This window comes from Schistocerca nitens, chromosome 2 (genome assembly GCF_023898315.1).
Source record: "Schistocerca nitens isolate TAMUIC-IGC-003100 chromosome 2, iqSchNite1.1, whole genome shotgun sequence".
Taxonomy (NCBI): domain Eukaryota; kingdom Metazoa; phylum Arthropoda; class Insecta; order Orthoptera; family Acrididae; genus Schistocerca; species Schistocerca nitens.
This window is the reverse complement of record NC_064615.1, coordinates 434,478,051-434,495,954: the sequence shown is the minus strand read 5'-3', so window position 1 is coordinate 434,495,954 and position 17,904 is coordinate 434,478,051. Positions and strand designations below refer to the sequence as shown.

Sequence of the window (17,904 nt, the reverse complement as noted above, 5' to 3'; positions counted from 1 at the left end):
TGGATTCAGTTACTCATAACCCAGGTCATGAAGCAACAGGGAAAGGAAAACAGGGAGGGTAGCAAGGATGGAGGCATGGTTGTCAGAGAGAAGCCAAAGATATTCTACTGTAAGTACTGTGCCAGCTTCAAACCAAAGAGGATGCATACAGAAGGAAAGAGGTATACAGTATAAAGATAAACACAACTATGTAGGATGAAAAGATGCGTGAATGGCTAAAGAGGAAAGGGAAAGAGGAGAAGACTGAAGAGTAAATGGGAGTGAGGTTGTTTAACGTAGGTTCAGTCCAGGGGGATGGCGGGATGAAAGGATGTGTTGGAGTGCAAGTTCCCATCTCCGCAGTTCAGAGGGACTGGTGTTGGGTGGGAGAAGCCAAATGGCACATACGGTGTAGCAGGTTCCTAGGTCCCTAGAATTATGCTGGAGGGCATGCTCCGCTACTGGGTATTGGACATCTCCTAGGCGGACAGTTCGTCTGTGTCCGTTCATGCGCTCAGCCAGTTTAGTTGTTGTCATACCGATGTAAAAGGCTGTGCAGTGCAGGCATGTCAGCTGATAAATGACCTGTGTAGTTTCACATGTGGCCCTGCCTTGAATTGTGTATGTTTTACCAGTAGCGGGGCTGGAGTAGGTGGTTGTGGGGGGATGCATGGGGCAGGTTTTGCAGCGGGGTCAGTTACAGGGGTAGGAACCGTTGGGTAGAGAAGGTAGTCTAGGAATATTGTAGGGTTTAACAAGGATGTTACGGAGGTTAAGGGGGGCGACGAAAGGAAACTCTGGGTGCTGTGGGGAGAATTTTGTCAAGGGATGATCTCATTTCAGGGGTTGACTTGAGAAAGTCATATCCCTGGCGGAGTAATTTGTTGATGTATTCGAGGCCAGGATAATATTGGGTGACAAGGGGGATGCTTCTGTGTGGTCTGGGGGTAGGTACATTGTTGTTGGACGGGGAGGAATGTATTGGTCGGGAGATCTGTTTGTGGACAAGGTCTGCAGGATAGTTGCGGGAGAGGAAAGCACTGGTCAGGTTATTGGTGTAATTGTTGAGGGATTCATCACTGGAGCAGATACGTTTGCCACGAATACCTAGGCTGTAGGGAAGGGAACGTTTGATGTGGAATGGATGGCAGCTATCAAAGTGAAGGTACTGTTGTTTTTGTGTATCTATCGGCTGTACTGAGCTGAGGTAAGTACTGGCCAGCCCCTCTATCTCTTTGTTAGTATTTGTTTCGCATCTTTATATGAGATTTTCCATTAATCATATCTTATTCCAACCTTTGTAACCTGTAACACCACACTTATGTGTGTTTGCACATTTTATTGTGATGTAATCATGCTTATTCCAATTTTCAAACAATAATATACACTCAACAAGGAAGTAGAAGTTGCCCTTTGTATCTGTTATAATGTCACTTGTGTCTGTTCAATAAATTTTCCTCAGTCAGCTGATTGCATTGTTATGTTTTACATCATAGATATATAAGTAATGATATTTACAGCTGTATACACTACATGAGAGTGTAGACTATCGATGAGGAAAATGATGTTTTTACCTAAAATGAGATAGATGAAAAAGAAAGTAAACTGTTTATTATTTCAAAAGTAATTGCCATACCGTATTTACTCGAATCTAAGCTGCACTCGAATCTAAGCCGCACCTGAAAAATGAGACTCGAAATAAAGGAAAAAAAAAATAAAAATTTCCCGAATCTAAGCCGCACCTGAAATCTGAGACTCGAAATTCAAGGGGAGAAATAAGTTTTAGGCCGCACCTCCAAACCGAAACAAAGTTGGTCCATTGTAATATGAGACATAATTTAGGTCGAATGAATGACGATGCAGCTACAGTAGTTTGGTTCGAGTCGTAAGCTTAGCAGTTAAGCTTTACCAGGTAGCCATTGATATGCGTCAGGCGCTTTTTCACGTGCTTCATCTGGTTTGAATCAATTGCTTATTTTGCTTTGATCTGATAAGTGCCGTTTTCTTTGTTATAGGTGTTTACGTCACTCTAAGCTGAAAATGCATTACTGTACTGTGTCATGCATTGTTTGTCGCATTCTGATAGTCCGTGTTTACGGCCTGTCGCCACTCGCGGCATTGCTTGCTTTTGTGCGCTGCACGCTACCGCCGCTTACAATTAAAAAAGAGGAATTGTCTCATTAGCGAAACAATGGCAAGAGACTGCTATTTGTTGTTACTTACACTGCTGCTTTCTTTGATAATGATCAACAAGAACCAAATAATAGACTGCGTATGATAGAACATGGTTCTGAACGAGAGTTAGGCGAAAATTTTTCTCCGTTTGGAAATCTTTGCGGCCACTTCTTTAGTACATCAAATTCTGCACAGAAATTAAGAGTCATCTTAGATTTAAAAATCTAGTCAGTTGCCGTGCTTCATTTCTGACTATATCACTATTAGGCATAAGAATAATACGAATATAAACATGAAACGATACGTATATTCTTCCACGTTTGCTGTTGTCTCACTCTAGTTTCGTAGTTTATTGGGCAGACAGGATTTAAATGAGATAGCAGCAAACACGAAAGAATACATGACAAAATGTTTATATTCGTATTATTCCTATGGTGAAGAGAATACTGCAGGTGATTCACATTTCATCAGGTTCCTATCAGCAACCATCTCTTCTCACAGGTAGGAAAAAATTCAGAATGTAGAGTTGGCCATATTGACAAACATCCCAAACAGTGTTGCCAGTCGGATTTTCGTATTACATTGAAATTCTGCTACATTCGAAGATGAACAATACGGAATTTGTATTTACTTCGTTGGATAATGTATGAAAATGCAGTGGACGAAACTCGGGGGCGGAGAAAAAAGCTCGTCTTCCACCTTTTTTTTTTTTAATTTATTTACTGATGCAGAGGTTTTGGCGCCAGTATTTATCTTTGTGCCTACAAAGCATGCCTGTGCAGCGCTACATATGTTTGACGGCAGAAGTTAGTTGTGGCGGCACCTACCAACATTTTTCAGAACTTCCGCTTGCTTTGCACTCGATTCTAAGCCGCAGGCGGTTTTTTGGATTACAAAAACCGGAAAAAAAGTGCGGCTTAGATTCGAGTAAATACGGTAACTGTTAATACGTTTATCCCCCTATGCGTAGAGGACGTGTAAGGGCTTCCCAGCGGGACCCACATGTTACACCGACTACGTTGCACAACTTTTGCTGGAAGCCTTTGCCCATCCTCCACACACAGTGTAATAAATGTATTAATAGTTGCACAATTAATTCTGAAATAATAAACAGTTTACTTACATTTTCCCCACCATTATGAATGAAAATACACACAATACTGATGTCAAACAAAGGAAAATCCAGGATGGAATGTAACAATATTATGAAAAGGGAAGATGCTACTCACCATATAGCAGAGATGCTGAGTCGCAGGTAGGCACAACAAAAAGACACACACAATTAAAGCTTTTGGCCGTTGGCCTTCATCAACAGCACACACACACACACACACACACACACACACACACACACACACACACACACACACAACTGAGCAGTTGCGTGAGACTGCAGTTGTGTGTGTGTGTGTGTGTGTGTGTGTGTGTGTGTGTGTGTCTGTCTGTCATCTATTGATGACGAAGGCCAATGTCCAAAAGCTTTCATTGTGAGAGTCTTTTTGTTGTGCCTATCTGCAACTCAGCGTCTTCACTATATGGTAAGTTGCAACTTGCCTTTTCATAATATTGTTACAATACTGACGTAATATTCTACGACGTAGAAGAATATTACATTAATGTTGTTTGGGTTTTCAATTCATAATGTGTAAAATATTGTACCAAGAACCAATGGAACAGTCAATCATAGCAGTTTTTCCAACTGTCTTGTTTTAATTTGGCTGCCCCTTGTGCGACAATATTATTTGTCATTTGGCCTGAAATTCTCTTTCCCACCTCTACCTATGACATTCTTTGTAACCTTTGGGACATAGATTATTATTCTGTCAGTTGTAGGTTGCTCTGACAATTGCCCTTCATTCATAAGAAACTGAGATATGAAAGTGATTGTCACAGACACAACTGACATTCAGTTTATTTGGAGTATGGTGATATGTCCCTGCCCCAATGTTACGTGCATTACATCCTACAAAACAGGCTTATAATATCCAATCCCTCCTTTTCCCACCTCATCCTTGGCTAAACTAATATTTATATTATTGATGTGCTGTGCCATTCATGGAACAGTCCAGAAGTAAGACTGCTTAATAGAAAAGTTCATGGACCACTGTTACCTCACTATTTATAAATATTGTTCACATTCATGTTATTAGGTTTGTACCATTTTGACATTGTAACAAATGTTACTATCTAATGTATTTTAAAATGTAATTTTAATTTGCTTCCACTTACAGGAAAATACAGACACACTGAAGGACACTGTAAGAAAACCATGCAAATGGAATCATTGATTACATTAATGTACAGTCTAACAATGAAGTGTTCCTTAGTCACGAAAACATTAGAGAGGCAGATGATCCAGCACGCCAGCTTATATACAGCTGTCTGCACACAGCGTAGCATTTGCTGCGCCATCTGTGATGAGTAAGGTGGTCTTTTTAGGCCTTGCCGTGTATGTGCACAGTTTTCAATTATGCACACTCACTGTATAGGGTTACAACACTCCTCATCCCTTCCTCGACAGGTTACAAGCACACTTACAGGTGGGTGAGCAGTGAAAAGTAACACCTTTACTTAACAGAGCATGAAGGGGCTCAGCCACCATGACCACAACAGGAGGAAATTTGTGATAGCACACTATCTTACTGAGAAAGGCCTCCAACTCTTTGACACTGTCCAAGCTCTGAATGACTGTTGCCTCTGTTTTTGACAATGGTAGAACTTAACACAAACAGCAATAACATGAGTATGTTTGCAATGATACTTAGAAAGCAACTGGCGTATTTCATCAAAAGAGAGAGTAGCAGTTTCCTGCAGAGGAGCTAGCTGACACAAAAAATGAGAAGAAATGCTGCTGAAGGCATTTTTCATGTCTCCCAATCCTCCACAGTATTATCATATGGGGGAAACGTTGGGGGTTGTATCAACAGCTGTGAACCCTGGCACGTCAACAACGCTGCCAAATTGTTTAGTGCCATGGAGAGGGCATGTTGCTGGTTGGTGAGAGCTTGCTGCTGTTCAACAAGATATTGACGAATTTCTTCCACTGACATAATGGCCACAATGAACCAAAAAACAAAATATGCAGAGTGGTATAGCGCACTTGTCATGAAAAATGTATGCTTCCACATACAGGAAAATACAGACACATTGAAAGACACTGTAAGAAGAACAAGCACCAAGAATCATGGGTTACAATTATGAACATTCTAACTGTGACATGTTCCATAGCCACAAAAACATAAGAGTGGCCGAAGGCCCAGCACACTGGCTTATATACAGCTGTTTGCACATGATGCAGCACCTACTGCACTATCTGTGGTGAATGAGGCGGCCTCTTTAGGGCAACCATGGAGATGCATGTTGTTTAATTATGCGCTCCCACTTTATAGGGTTACAACAGTAAGATTTAGCTATCACTTATCGGCATGCCAGCAACCTATGTGTGGGCATTCATTATCCATAGATTTGTATATTGTCTTTGAACATATCTTTGGCAAAAGTTAGAATGGCCAATTACAAATTCAGTCTGTATGTAGTTGTTGCTAGTAGATTAGTTGTGGTTTGCACATGATACAATAACATTCTGTAGTGTAAAGATGGAATCTTAGATATCACATTATACTACAATTGCATCTGTTTCATATTTTGGTGCTCTTACTTTGTATTTGATACAGACCATACTGTTATTCATGTATAGCTTCACATGTAAATTGATAATTTGAATTGTATGCCACATCTCATGCAACACAGCACATATTTTTAATTTATATGTAAGTAACACACAATAACTTATGCCAAATTCAAGATTCTGTTATCATTACATTTTTGAGTTCTCTAGACTGCATACAAGAAAGGTATTACTCTTATATGTTTGTGTGCTCTTTTTATAGGTGCTTGATAATGAGGTGGTAGTCAAAAATGGCCAATAGCACAGCAGATAAATGATATAAATATATAGCCCAAAAGAACAATGTTTTCTTTTATGAAAGTTTCTATGATCTTAGTTTACAAAGTCAACAGTGATCTGGTGGATGATGTAGCTTCAATACAACATGCATACAGATGCTAATTAAATCTATTTTATGGACAATGTCATGCACTGTCTCTGTTTGTCAAGTGAAGGCAAATGGCTTCATTGAAATTTGCACATTACAGTTTTAACATTTATGTAAACAAAAAAACTAATTTGTTTTTACAGTACATGGAATTAAAGTACTTAATGATCATGAAATTAATGGATGAGATCTGATAACTACTGTAAACTTGAGTTTCTCCCCAGCTGTGATGAGAGTTGATAACTATGGTAAACTTGAGTTCCTCCCCAGCTGTATTCTTGTACGTTGTTTGAATGTAACTACTGAATGATGGTACACTAGTAAGCGACTGCCTATACTATGCATGGGAGGAGGGTAACACAAAGAAATATGACACATATGAAATTGAAAGGGGGGAGGGGGCATGGGCATGGACATGGAATCGACAGAATTAATTAATAAAGAAATTCACATGATGATATGTTTATAATCTTAAAGACCTCATTTCATTCTCAGATGCAACTACATTGTAGAATTGTATCTGGATTCCTTCTAACATTGCCATGTTTTTTCAGTTTCTTTTTTCACTCCTATGAGATAAGCATGGTCAACACAATGATTCACTGCAATAAAATCAGTGGCATAAAACTATAACATCTTCATCATTAAAGCAAACTTACACACACATCATCAGGAGGTATATATTAAAAAGGAAGTTATTTGCCTCAAACAATTTAGGAAAACCAAAGAAAACATAAATCTGACTAGCCATGTAGGGATTTGAATGGTCTAATTAAATCTAATGAATTGGCTCCCCATCTTCCATTTTTTTTTCCCTGCACTTTCAGCACCTGTTACACGGAATTAATTGAGTTTATCATCATCTGTTTCCTTGTTACTGTCATCAGGGAGTTCAGTATCATCTGCTGTAATATAGCACACTTCTTCCGGGTGCAACATATGAGCAAGATCCCATTTCATATTTAGTCTTGTGTATCATTTTCATCATTTTTCTGATCAATTATTGTTATCAATAAGGCACTCACATGAGCCATTTCATCTCTATTGCCATCTCATTTTCAGTTGTCCTGAAATAATGAAAAGAGTGAGAGGTAGGTGTTATTGGTCTTCTCCTGGGTGTTGTGAAGATGGGTGGATACTAAGAGAGGTGTGCTCATGTTTTTGTAACACATTAGCAAAAATAAATGGTGAATTTTAAATTCGTTAGTAAGGACTGCCATAATAACTTTTTCTATTAACTCATTTTAAATTTCTGTTGAAGAATGAAACAGTGAAAGGAGAACACTATTGGAAAGCAGTCACAAGACTTCTTCAGCCAGCATCAGGCTCGGTCACAGCAGAGAAAAAGTTATATGAGACTACCTCACCGAGCCCAATTGTTTCATGCTCAATAATATTCGTAATTCCTTTGCTTTTGGAATTTTGAATTTTTTAATGGCACAGCAGAGAATTCTGCAATATTGTCAAATCTTAAATGGCATTAGTCCTTTGCATTAAATAAAGCTCTTTTCCCTGTACAAGATATGTTGATCCCTTCTCTTCGCTTCCACTGCAATTGTCCCAGATCTGTTGTAAAGGTAAATTGGATGCATAGATGTTATATTTTCTTGCATAGAAGTCTCACCACTGAACATTTAAGAATCTAGGAAAATACTCACATAATTGTGCTACACAACTGGCTGAATACACTGCTAATGTACAAGGGCTGTACTGAAAATTGTGAGCAACCCATTGTTAAAATTCCAATTCAAATAATGTAACAGAAGTGACTGCAGGACCATAATCTACAGACTTTATTCCACATTTTATCACAATCTAATCTCATTAGAGAATACCAAGTGACCACAGGCAGTACTTTCAAAATGGCTAACATCAATGTTCCCTTTCGACAGCGTGCTGTCATTGAATCACTTGTTAAAGAGGAAAAACATCTGCTGAAATGCACCTCAGACTTCAACATGCTTATGGAGATGTTTGCATGGGTGTCATTAGTGTTAGGAGATAGGTTGGTTGGTAGGTTGTTTTGGGGAAGGAGACCAGTCAGCGAGGTCATCGGTCTCATCGGTTTAGAGAAGGACGGGGAAGGAAGTCGGCCATGCCCTTTGAAAGGAACCATCCCGGCATTTGCCTGGGGCGATTTAGGGAAATCACGGAAAACCTAAATCAGGATGGCCGGACACGGGATTGAACCGTCGTCCTCCTGAATGCGAGTCCAGTGTCTAACCACTGCGCTACCTCGCTCGGTAGGAGATAGATGAAAGATGTCAAAGACAGAAACATGAGTGTCCAAGATGAGGCTGCAGTAGTTGTCCTCAAACTGCCTCCACAGAATGTAGTAAGGAAATATTCTGTTTTTTTTTTTTTTTCCCTTGGACATACTATAACTGCTGCCCACTATATCCAGACACTTTTGAAGCTCAGTTTTGTATTGCAAGAAGATAATATTGTAACAGGATAATGTGTGTCCTCAAACTGTTCGTGTCTCTGTGGGCACTTGGTGGGAAATCTTCCACATCCCCTTTACAGCTTTTTTTTTTCCTATTAAGGAAAAGATGTGATGCCAACACTATAAGACAGTGGAGGATTTGTTTAAAGGGCATCATATTCGCTGTTGACTGTAGAAATTATTTATTTCACTACTGCAATTTCGGACTTTTGACCATTTTCAAGTGGTACTGCAAATGATTTTATTTCAGCACATATCAGACTTTAAAATTCTCTGACATGTACACGTCATTGTCATCATATTCGCTGTTGACTGTAGAAATTATTTATTTCACTACTGCAATTTCGGACTTTGGGCCATTTTCAAGTAGTACTGCAAATGATTTTATTTCAGCACATATCAGACTTTAAAATTCTCTGACATGTGCACATGTCATTGTCAAAAATAGGACTGTGGAAATGCAGTAACATCAGACGAGTGTGAAGTTCTGTACATCTGATGTTACTGTATTTCTGCAGTGAAAAGGCCTATTTCTGACAATGACATGTGCACATGTCAGAGGATTTAAAAGTCTGACGTGTGCTGAACCAAAATCTTTTGCAGCACCACTTGATAATGGCCAAAGGCCGAAGTTGCAATATTGAAATAAATAATTTCTCCAGTCAATGGCAAATATTATGTCCTTTGGTTTGTCTAAAAAATAAAGATTAATTTTTTAAAAAAAATTGTTGCTCATTACTTTGAGTATGTCCCTCTTACAATACACCAATTATCACTAACATTTTTGATATCTCATCACAGCCATGTGAATCTCTGCATCGTAAAGCCACAGTTACTGCCTCAGTTTTCTTTATATTAATGCAGAGTCAATCCATCCACTGTTATTCCACTAAGAAAGCACACTTTCAAAATGTTTTAGTAGTATTGTAATGGAATTTTGATTCACTTTACACTCAACAACCGAAAATAATGTTCTTTACTATTACATTTCAGCCATCTGAAAACTGAAGCATTTTGGTGCTACTGTTTTGATTTTATACCAAGATTTATGTGCCCTACTAGCACAGTTTGTGCTCTTAGTCTCTCAACAAGATTTCTTAAGGTCTTACACTATTTTCTGTAATGATCTATTTCACATGTCTCTTGATATTGCTCTAAATTCTGATACAACTCCCAGTTTCTTTAACTTTAGATTATCCTGCCTTGTGTTAAACTAATAGTCTACCAGTCATTATTGAGCAATCTGAAGCTTTGAGACAGACCACAGGTCAAAGGTCAAACAAACAGTTCTATTGCATACAGGTGGAGTGGAATTTCTTGCAAAACTGTTTACTCTCATGTCTTTCTTAATAGCTTCCAACATCAAAACCAGTGGCTACTCATCGGAAACCTTTCAGTAATGGCTTCTTCATTCAACTTACATACAAATGAGACTTTCATAAAAATATTACCCATTATTTTGATACTGTTTCCCGAGTTCTTTTGCAGAAGTTACAGCAGGTCGGCAAAGAACACTCTCTGTATTCACCCCTAGCCACTTGCTTCAGCTCCATGTGTGCAGCAAAGAACTGAAGCACTATCAATAGAAAGGTATGGACAAAAATATGGAAACACCACAACCACAACAAATTACTATGTCTCAAACAGCGTAGGAAAACTGTTGGCATTCAAAACAACTTCAGTTCAGCTCAGAATGGATAAATATAGTTCCCTTGTGGTTTCTAAATATAGTTCCCTTGTGGTTTCCAAGAGAACTTTATACCATTCTTCCTGAAAAATAGTGGCAAGTTCAGGTAATAATTATGGAGGCAGAGAGTAGCCACACTCCCTTCTCTCCAAAGTAAACCACAAAGACTCAATAATACTTAGATCTGGTGACTGTAGTGGACAGGGGAGATGCTACAACACATCCTCATGCTTAAAGAGCCAGTCCTGGACAATGCGAGCTGTGTGAACAAGGCCTCTGCTGTCTTGGAACACAGCATCACCGTTTCGGAACAAACACTGTACCATGGGTTTGGCACGATCAGCCAAAATGGTCATACAACCCTCGGCAGTAATTGCAGAGTAAGCATGGTGTCTATGGAATAGCATGATATGGCTGCCCGAATCATCACTGAACCCTGCCCTGTTTCACTCTTGGGACATAAACTTGGCCAAAGGTGCAAACAGTGTGAACAGCACTCATCCGACCAAATGACAAACTTATGTTGCCTCATATTCCAGGTTTTATAGCTTCAGCACCACATTTTCTTTCAATGGTCATTTGCATTACTAATGGGTGGTATTTGGGATTCCAGCTCATCCTGCAATTCCCTATTTCTTGAGCTTTCCCCACGCTGTTTTGATGCTGACGGGATTTGTGAGTTCAACATTCAGTTCTGCAGTGATGTTTGCAATTTTTATCCCCTTTATTTTTCATCACCATCCTCTTTAGTGACCATCCATCACATATACTCACTTCGTACTTTCCCATGTAGTGATTTAGCAGAAGATGTTTTTCCATTTTCCATGCAAGTGGCAGGAATCTTGGATATGGTGCTTCTTAAACACCAAATACATCAACTACTCTGATTATGGCAGAGCCCAACACATGAGCATACATACAAGCACCAATACGTTGCCCACATTTGAATTTACTTAGCTCCAACATAACACATTCACAACAACAAAGAACACTTTCCTGACCACTACTGTCATTTGCTACATATTGAGGACATTGTACAAGTGTTGTTTATGTTCATATACAATAGCACAACCAGCAGGCTTGGCTAGCATTTGCATTTATGTTCAAGCATGCACTACTCACAGTATTTCCACATTTTTGTTCAACCCATGTGTGTTGCCTTACTCATTAGAAGTGCTCAATGAAAAGACTGACAACTATAGCTTTAAACTAAAACTAGACTAAACTCCAACCGAACAGGCCACGAAGGCCCAATGGTACCAACTGGCCACCGTGTCATCCTCAGACAACAGGCATCATTGGATGAGGATGGAGGGGCATGTGGTCAGCACATCACTCTCCAAGCCGTATGTCATAGCTTTAAACTGAGTTATGAGAGGACTGACCAGGAAAATTCATCACAAACATGCAATATTTTGACAGTGAGTATAGCTATTAACTTCATATGGATTCTTAAGAATGATAGTTACTATAAGAGCACATGTGGGTTACGATTTACTCCTCTCAACTGTATATACCACTCAATGTTTTGACCTTAAGAGGCTAGAGGGAATCAGTAATACACAGATTCCACAAACCACTAACATCAGAGGGTCATTAATGTTACAGTATATTTGGGCCAATCTGCCATTCTAAATTATCAATGCACAAGGATGAGTACTGACATTTACTAGGATGAGGTAGAATAAACATAACCAAGTGATCAACTTATCATTCTCCAGTTGTGCTCAATTTAGTCCGATAAGGCAATGTAAAACTGTCAAAATGAATTGAAACTACTGCCAAATGTCAACTCCTCTATGTGTTTGTAGCCCACTGGGCAGGTATTATAGTAATATTCCATTTCATAGAAAATATTAACCATCATATTGTTTCACAACAGTAGGTCAACACTTGATGCAGAAGTTGCTTAATATAGAGTAATCAAGTCTTGACATGTGCTGGATGTGCTGAATGTTTAATTGTTTAAGTGATTCATGCATGGTACATTTACTCACTGATTTTTATGCTCAAAATTGCTAGTTAGCCATAAAAGAGAGTTCTGCATAATTATAACAGTAACAAGACAATCAATGCAATGTATTAAGTATTTCATTGTACCTGTCCATTTAGACGCTTCACTGGTTTTGGATGGAGAGCATCTTCGATTGAACCAATACCAAGTTGTCCATGTACACCCCAACCCCAAGAATAAACCCTGAAATGAACAATTGAAAAAGTTACAGATTTCAAAGAACAAACAATTTGTATTCATTTAGAAACATAACGTAATGATCTAGCAAACTTTAAATAACTGGACATGAAGTAAACATGAAGTAAACTATCAATTTTTTTTGTTTCTAAAATTCAGTTAAAGGGACTGAGGATGATTTCTCATTATTGGGACTGACAAATTTAAAAATTTATACTAACATGTTCTATAAAAGGAAGTTAACACAAACAACTTTTAGTATCCCTATCAGCAGACATTGCAATGGAGCCACATAAGCTGGCATGGTTAGTGCAGCGGAATAGTGAGGAAACCTGCCATGGAGGGCTCATGTGACATGCAGTATGGGCAGAACTGATGATGAAGTGCTAACCTGTGGGCAGAAGTAAGCCAAGCAGGCCATTGCTTACACTGAGTTCAATCGCAACGGACCTTGCCTTGCGCATCGTACAGAAAGTTGTTGCCAAGTGTTCAGACATCACACACCTAAGCCAGCCGCATGAGTTTATTCCTGTGCAAATCTCTATTTGAACCTTTCTTGTTCCCGTGGATTGATTCATATAGCAAGTTTTATTTCCCCTCATGGGATTCTGTTCCCTGGTTATTATCGAGCCATCATTGGCCTCTGAAGTACCTACACCAACAGTGTAGTGTAAAGGCATTGTCACGCTTGGGCAGATACTTAACTGCTCACGATGGACATTGTCCCACGTGTGATGCCCCATTTTTTTGTTTCCCTTTACCTATAGTTAATTTTGGGGCTGTTTTGAACCAGTGTTTCAGCAATGCTGGCATGTATAATTCTGCTTAGAGAAGGAACAGCAGCAGAGTGGGAGCCGATGAATCAAAATACATATTTGCTCACCCTCGCCCCGCCAATAGCTAGCCAGGCCCCAACACTCGCCCATGTCGCCCCCAACACCATTTACTGATTTCAATGAGTCAACGGAAAGGTGATAACCTGAGCCGGTTCTTACTGCATTGTCAGGTAATACGTATCATTGATCCAGTTGATAAGTCCATCTTCTTGTCGTCCAGCAGTGTGAATTTATACGAAGTTGTCCAAAATTTCAAGCCTTCCACTGAGTCTCAGAAGCTCCCCTTTGATGATCTTTGTCAGTTGCTATTGCAGTATTCCGGACTTCAAACCAATGTGGTGGTGGCACATGCAGTTTAACCAGCACCACAAGCACCCTAGGCAGGCATATGCGGCCTGGATCGCCAATCTGTGTGTGTGTGTGTGTGTGTGTGTGTGTGTGTGTGTGTGTGTGTGTGTGTGTGTGTGTTTTTGAGGTTTACAGGTGCTAAACAGCGTGGTCATCAGCACCCAAACGCATAAAAACAGGAACACATGCAGTGAAGGGACTAAGACGGACAGTGAACAAGGAGAACGGCTAAAAGACACAGACCTGACTCAGTTCCAAATCCTCACATACAGAGGCAAAACAAGAGGAGAAGAAACGCACTAAAAAGGAAAAGAAACACAAGGAAAAGAGAACAGAAACCGAAGGGAAACAAGGAGGTAATCGTGACTGGTGGACCTCTTACCTAAAACCTGGGTGAGCCAGTCACCCAGTAGCACATTAAAATGCTCTCCCTAAAATCCGAGGCAACAAACTGGACAGGACACAAAACCGTAAGACCTTAACCACAGTCGTTGCGTTGTCCTGCAAAATAGATGGCAAATCCGGTGGCAAAGAAACCACCGCCCTCTGGTCAGAGAATAAAAGACAGTCAAGTAAAATGTGGCGGACAGTAATCTGGACGCCACAAGCACTGCAGATTGGGGGGTCCTCCCACCGGAGTAAAAAACCATGCGTTAAGGGACTATGCCCGATGCGGAGGCGAGTGAGGAGAACCTCATCCCGCCTGCATGACTGGTAGGACATACGCCATGGCTGCGTGGTGGCCTTGACCAAACACAGCTTATTTTCACCGACTGCCAGCCACTCCTCTTCCCATTGACACATAACACGAAACCGCAGGAGGGAGGTAACAGCATGGAGGGGGACAGTACATTCAACAATGTGAGGGAGGGAACATGCATCTTTGGCAGCCACATCTGCCAGTTCGTTTACCCTAATACCCACGTGCCCCGGCACCCAGCAGAAGAAACCTCCTTCCCCTGCCGTTGCAGGCCTTGCTGACCCATACATGGTGCAACCATAGTCAAGACGCGATTGAACGAAAGCCCTATAAAACTGCAGCAGACGTGCCCGATCTGCTCCCCAGGACTGATGGCTCAAACACTTCAAAATATTCAGTGCCTTCAGGGCCCGTACCTTGAGGTCTTTAAGGTGAGGCAACCACAACAACTTGGAATCAAAAGTGAGGCCCAGGAACCTCACAGTGTCTCTAAAAGGAAGAACGGTGTCCCTCAGACGCAATTCAGGGGAGGTAAAAAGACGTTGAGAACGATTAAAATGAACACACACACATTTGTCTGCAGAAAAGGTAAAACCCATCTTCACAGACCATGCCTCTAATCGCTTTATCGTAAGCTGCAACTGCCGACTAGCAGTGACAAGACTGGAGGACGAACAGAAAACAGCAAAATCGTCCACAAACAAGGAGCATTGGGCAGGACTCCGGATAGTGGACGTGATACTGTTAATGGCGACGGCAAAGAGGGTGACACTTAAAATGATTCCCTGAGGAACACCATTCTCCTGCACTTACAAATCAGATAGCACATTACCAACCCGATATCGAAAGAGGCGGTTGGAAAGAAAGGACCGAATGAAGATGGGGAGACGGCCATGAAAGCCCCACTGATGGAGATGATTGAGGATAAGGTGGCGCCAAGTAGTGTCATATGCCTTATTAATGTCAAAGAATACACATAAACAATGCTGGTTACGTAGGAAGGCCTGCTGGATGGCCGCCTCAAGCAGGGTCAAGTTGTCTATAGTTGAACGACATCTCCGAAAGCCACACTGAGAGGGGTTAAGGAGCTGCCTGGTCTCGAGCAGCCAGACCAGGCGACGGTTGACCATGCGTTCCAATGTCTTCCCGACACAGCTCGTCAAAGCAATACTTCGATAACTACTGGGATGCATTCGGTCCTTCCCCGGTTTGAGGAGGGGAATCAAAATCGCCTCCGTCCATGAGTCAGGATACGTGCCGGATAACCATATCATATTAAAACAATTCAGGAGAACTTCCTTGGATGGCAGCAACAAGTGCTGCAGCATGCTGTACTGGATTTGATCATGACCAGGCGCAGTATCATGAGCCACAGACAGTGCCGAATCCAGTTCCACATTGTGAAGGGGCAGTTGTAGGATTCAGAATTTGGAGACCGGAAGTCCAAGTGACCCCTCTCGATGGCAGTGCGGTAGCGGCAGAAATCTGGATCACAGTTAATAGTTGCGGTAGATTCCGCAAAATGCATGGCCAGTGTCTGGGCAATGTCTCTCGGTGCTGTGAGGAGACATCCCTGATGCAGCAATGCTGTGACAGGTAGTTGGCTGAGTTTCCCGGAAATCCTCCTGATGGCTTCCCATACTTTAGTAGAACTAGTGGAGCGGGAGGTGGAGTTCAAGAACGATTGCCATGACCGTCGTTTGCTCTCTTTAATCACTCGCCGCGCTTTGGCCCTTGCCACCCGAAAGGCCGCAAGATTGTCAGCTGAGGGATGGCACTTGAAGCGGCGCAGAGCTGCACGGCGGGCTCGGATGGCTGAGCGGCACTCAGTGGTCCACCAAGGGACAGGACGCCTCTTGGGATGACCGGATGACCGTGGGATTGACAATTCAGCAGCATGGGAGATCACAGCTGTAACATGGTCGATCCATTCGTGGACACTGGCATGGTGTTCCAAAACAGCCAGTTGGCTGAAAAGTGTCTAGTCAGTTCTGCAGACGTGCCACTGGGGCGGCACTGGTAATGCCACAGACTCATCCAGGAGGCGAATCCAAAGGGGGAAGTGGTCACTAGAATGGAGGTCAGCAGCAACCTCCCACAGAGCAGAATCCGCGAGTGCTGGAGAACAAAAGGAAAGGTCAATAGCTGATGACGACCCGGAAGCAGTACAGAAATGAGTGGGAGCACCAGAGTTGAGGATGCACAGTTCTTTAGACATCATGAGGCTTTCCAGAACGCGACCCCTGGGGCAAGTAGTCAGAGAGCCCCATAAGGCATTATGAGCATTGAAGTCCCCCAGAAGAAGAAATGGGCGGGGGAGTTGGCTAATAAGGTCTGTGAGAGCCTCAGAGTCTAGTGCATCCTGAGACGGTAAGTAAACTGAACAGACTGTGGGCCTCCGACCCACAAGAAGGTCAACTGCAACTGCCTGCAAGTATGTAACGAGAGGGAGCTCAGATGAGGGGTGCATGTCACGGACAAAAACCACAACACCACCCTTTGCCCTTTCCCCCATCAGATCATCTTTTCGATATACGGTATAGCCCCGTAAAGAAGGAGCATCAGTGGCTCGAAAATGTGTCTCTTGGAGACATAAGCACAAAGGGCACTCTCGTACAAGGAGTTGTAATTCGGCCACATGCGTCCTGAACCCATTCAGGTTCCACTGTAATATGGGAGCCAGTGATCAGGGTGGCTGAACTTTCACCCTGCCTCTGTGCTTTTGAGGAGAGCCTGTACTGGCTGGAGATTTATTCCTGGGGCGAGAAGATCGCCCCCGGTCGACATCAATGTCCATCAGCTCCGATGACGACCCAAGGGAGATGTCAGACAGTACAATGGCCTCGTCATCGGACCGACCCTGACTAGTCTCCTCAGGTGGCAAAACCTTCACCTTCGGCGTCTTTGTCTTGGGGGGCTTAGAATGCAGAGCCTTGTCAACAGTTGGAGCTTTACTCGCCTGGGCAGAAGGCGCCATATGGGGAGAGGCAGGAAGTACCCCAATGTCAGCAACCACGGCCTTGTCTGACGTTTCGGGGAGAGCTGCAGGTTTCAAAACAACCGCAGCAGCACAAGTGCACTGGCAAACGCAGGTATCAGTGCTAACACTAGCAACCTCCGTTTGCGTAGCAACAGTGGCCAACTGTACCGGTTTTTTCAGAGCGGAAGCGAAAGATGTTGTAAACACAGGAGGCTGCATGGCCTTAAAGAGCTTCTTGGCCTCACCATAGGGGATGCGCTTAGATGTTTTAATCTCCTGTATCTTCCGTTCTTTGAGATAGATGGGGCAGGCCCGGCTCCAGACAGGGTGACTCCCAGAGCAATTCACGCACTTCACAGGCGATGAACAATCGGCTCCTTCATGGGCAGGCTGACCACATTTACCACAAGTGGCTATCCCATTGCACCCCAACATAGTATGCCCAAAGCGCTGACATTTAAAACAGCGCATTGGGTTGGGGAAATATGGCCGTACTGGCAAACATAA

General features: G+C 42.1%; 1 protein-coding gene across 1 annotated transcript in view; it reads right to left on the bottom strand.

The window, feature by feature from the left end:
* LOC126236303 (uncharacterized) overlaps window positions 1-17,904 on the bottom strand; it is a 451,155-nt gene that overhangs the window by 167,087 nt on the left and 266,164 nt on the right. The window contains exon 18 of the mRNA XM_049945503.1: window positions 12,443-12,539. Coding sequence (XP_049801460.1) covers window positions 12,443-12,539 — 97 coding nt within the window. The remainder of the gene's footprint in view (window positions 1-12,442; window positions 12,540-17,904) is intronic.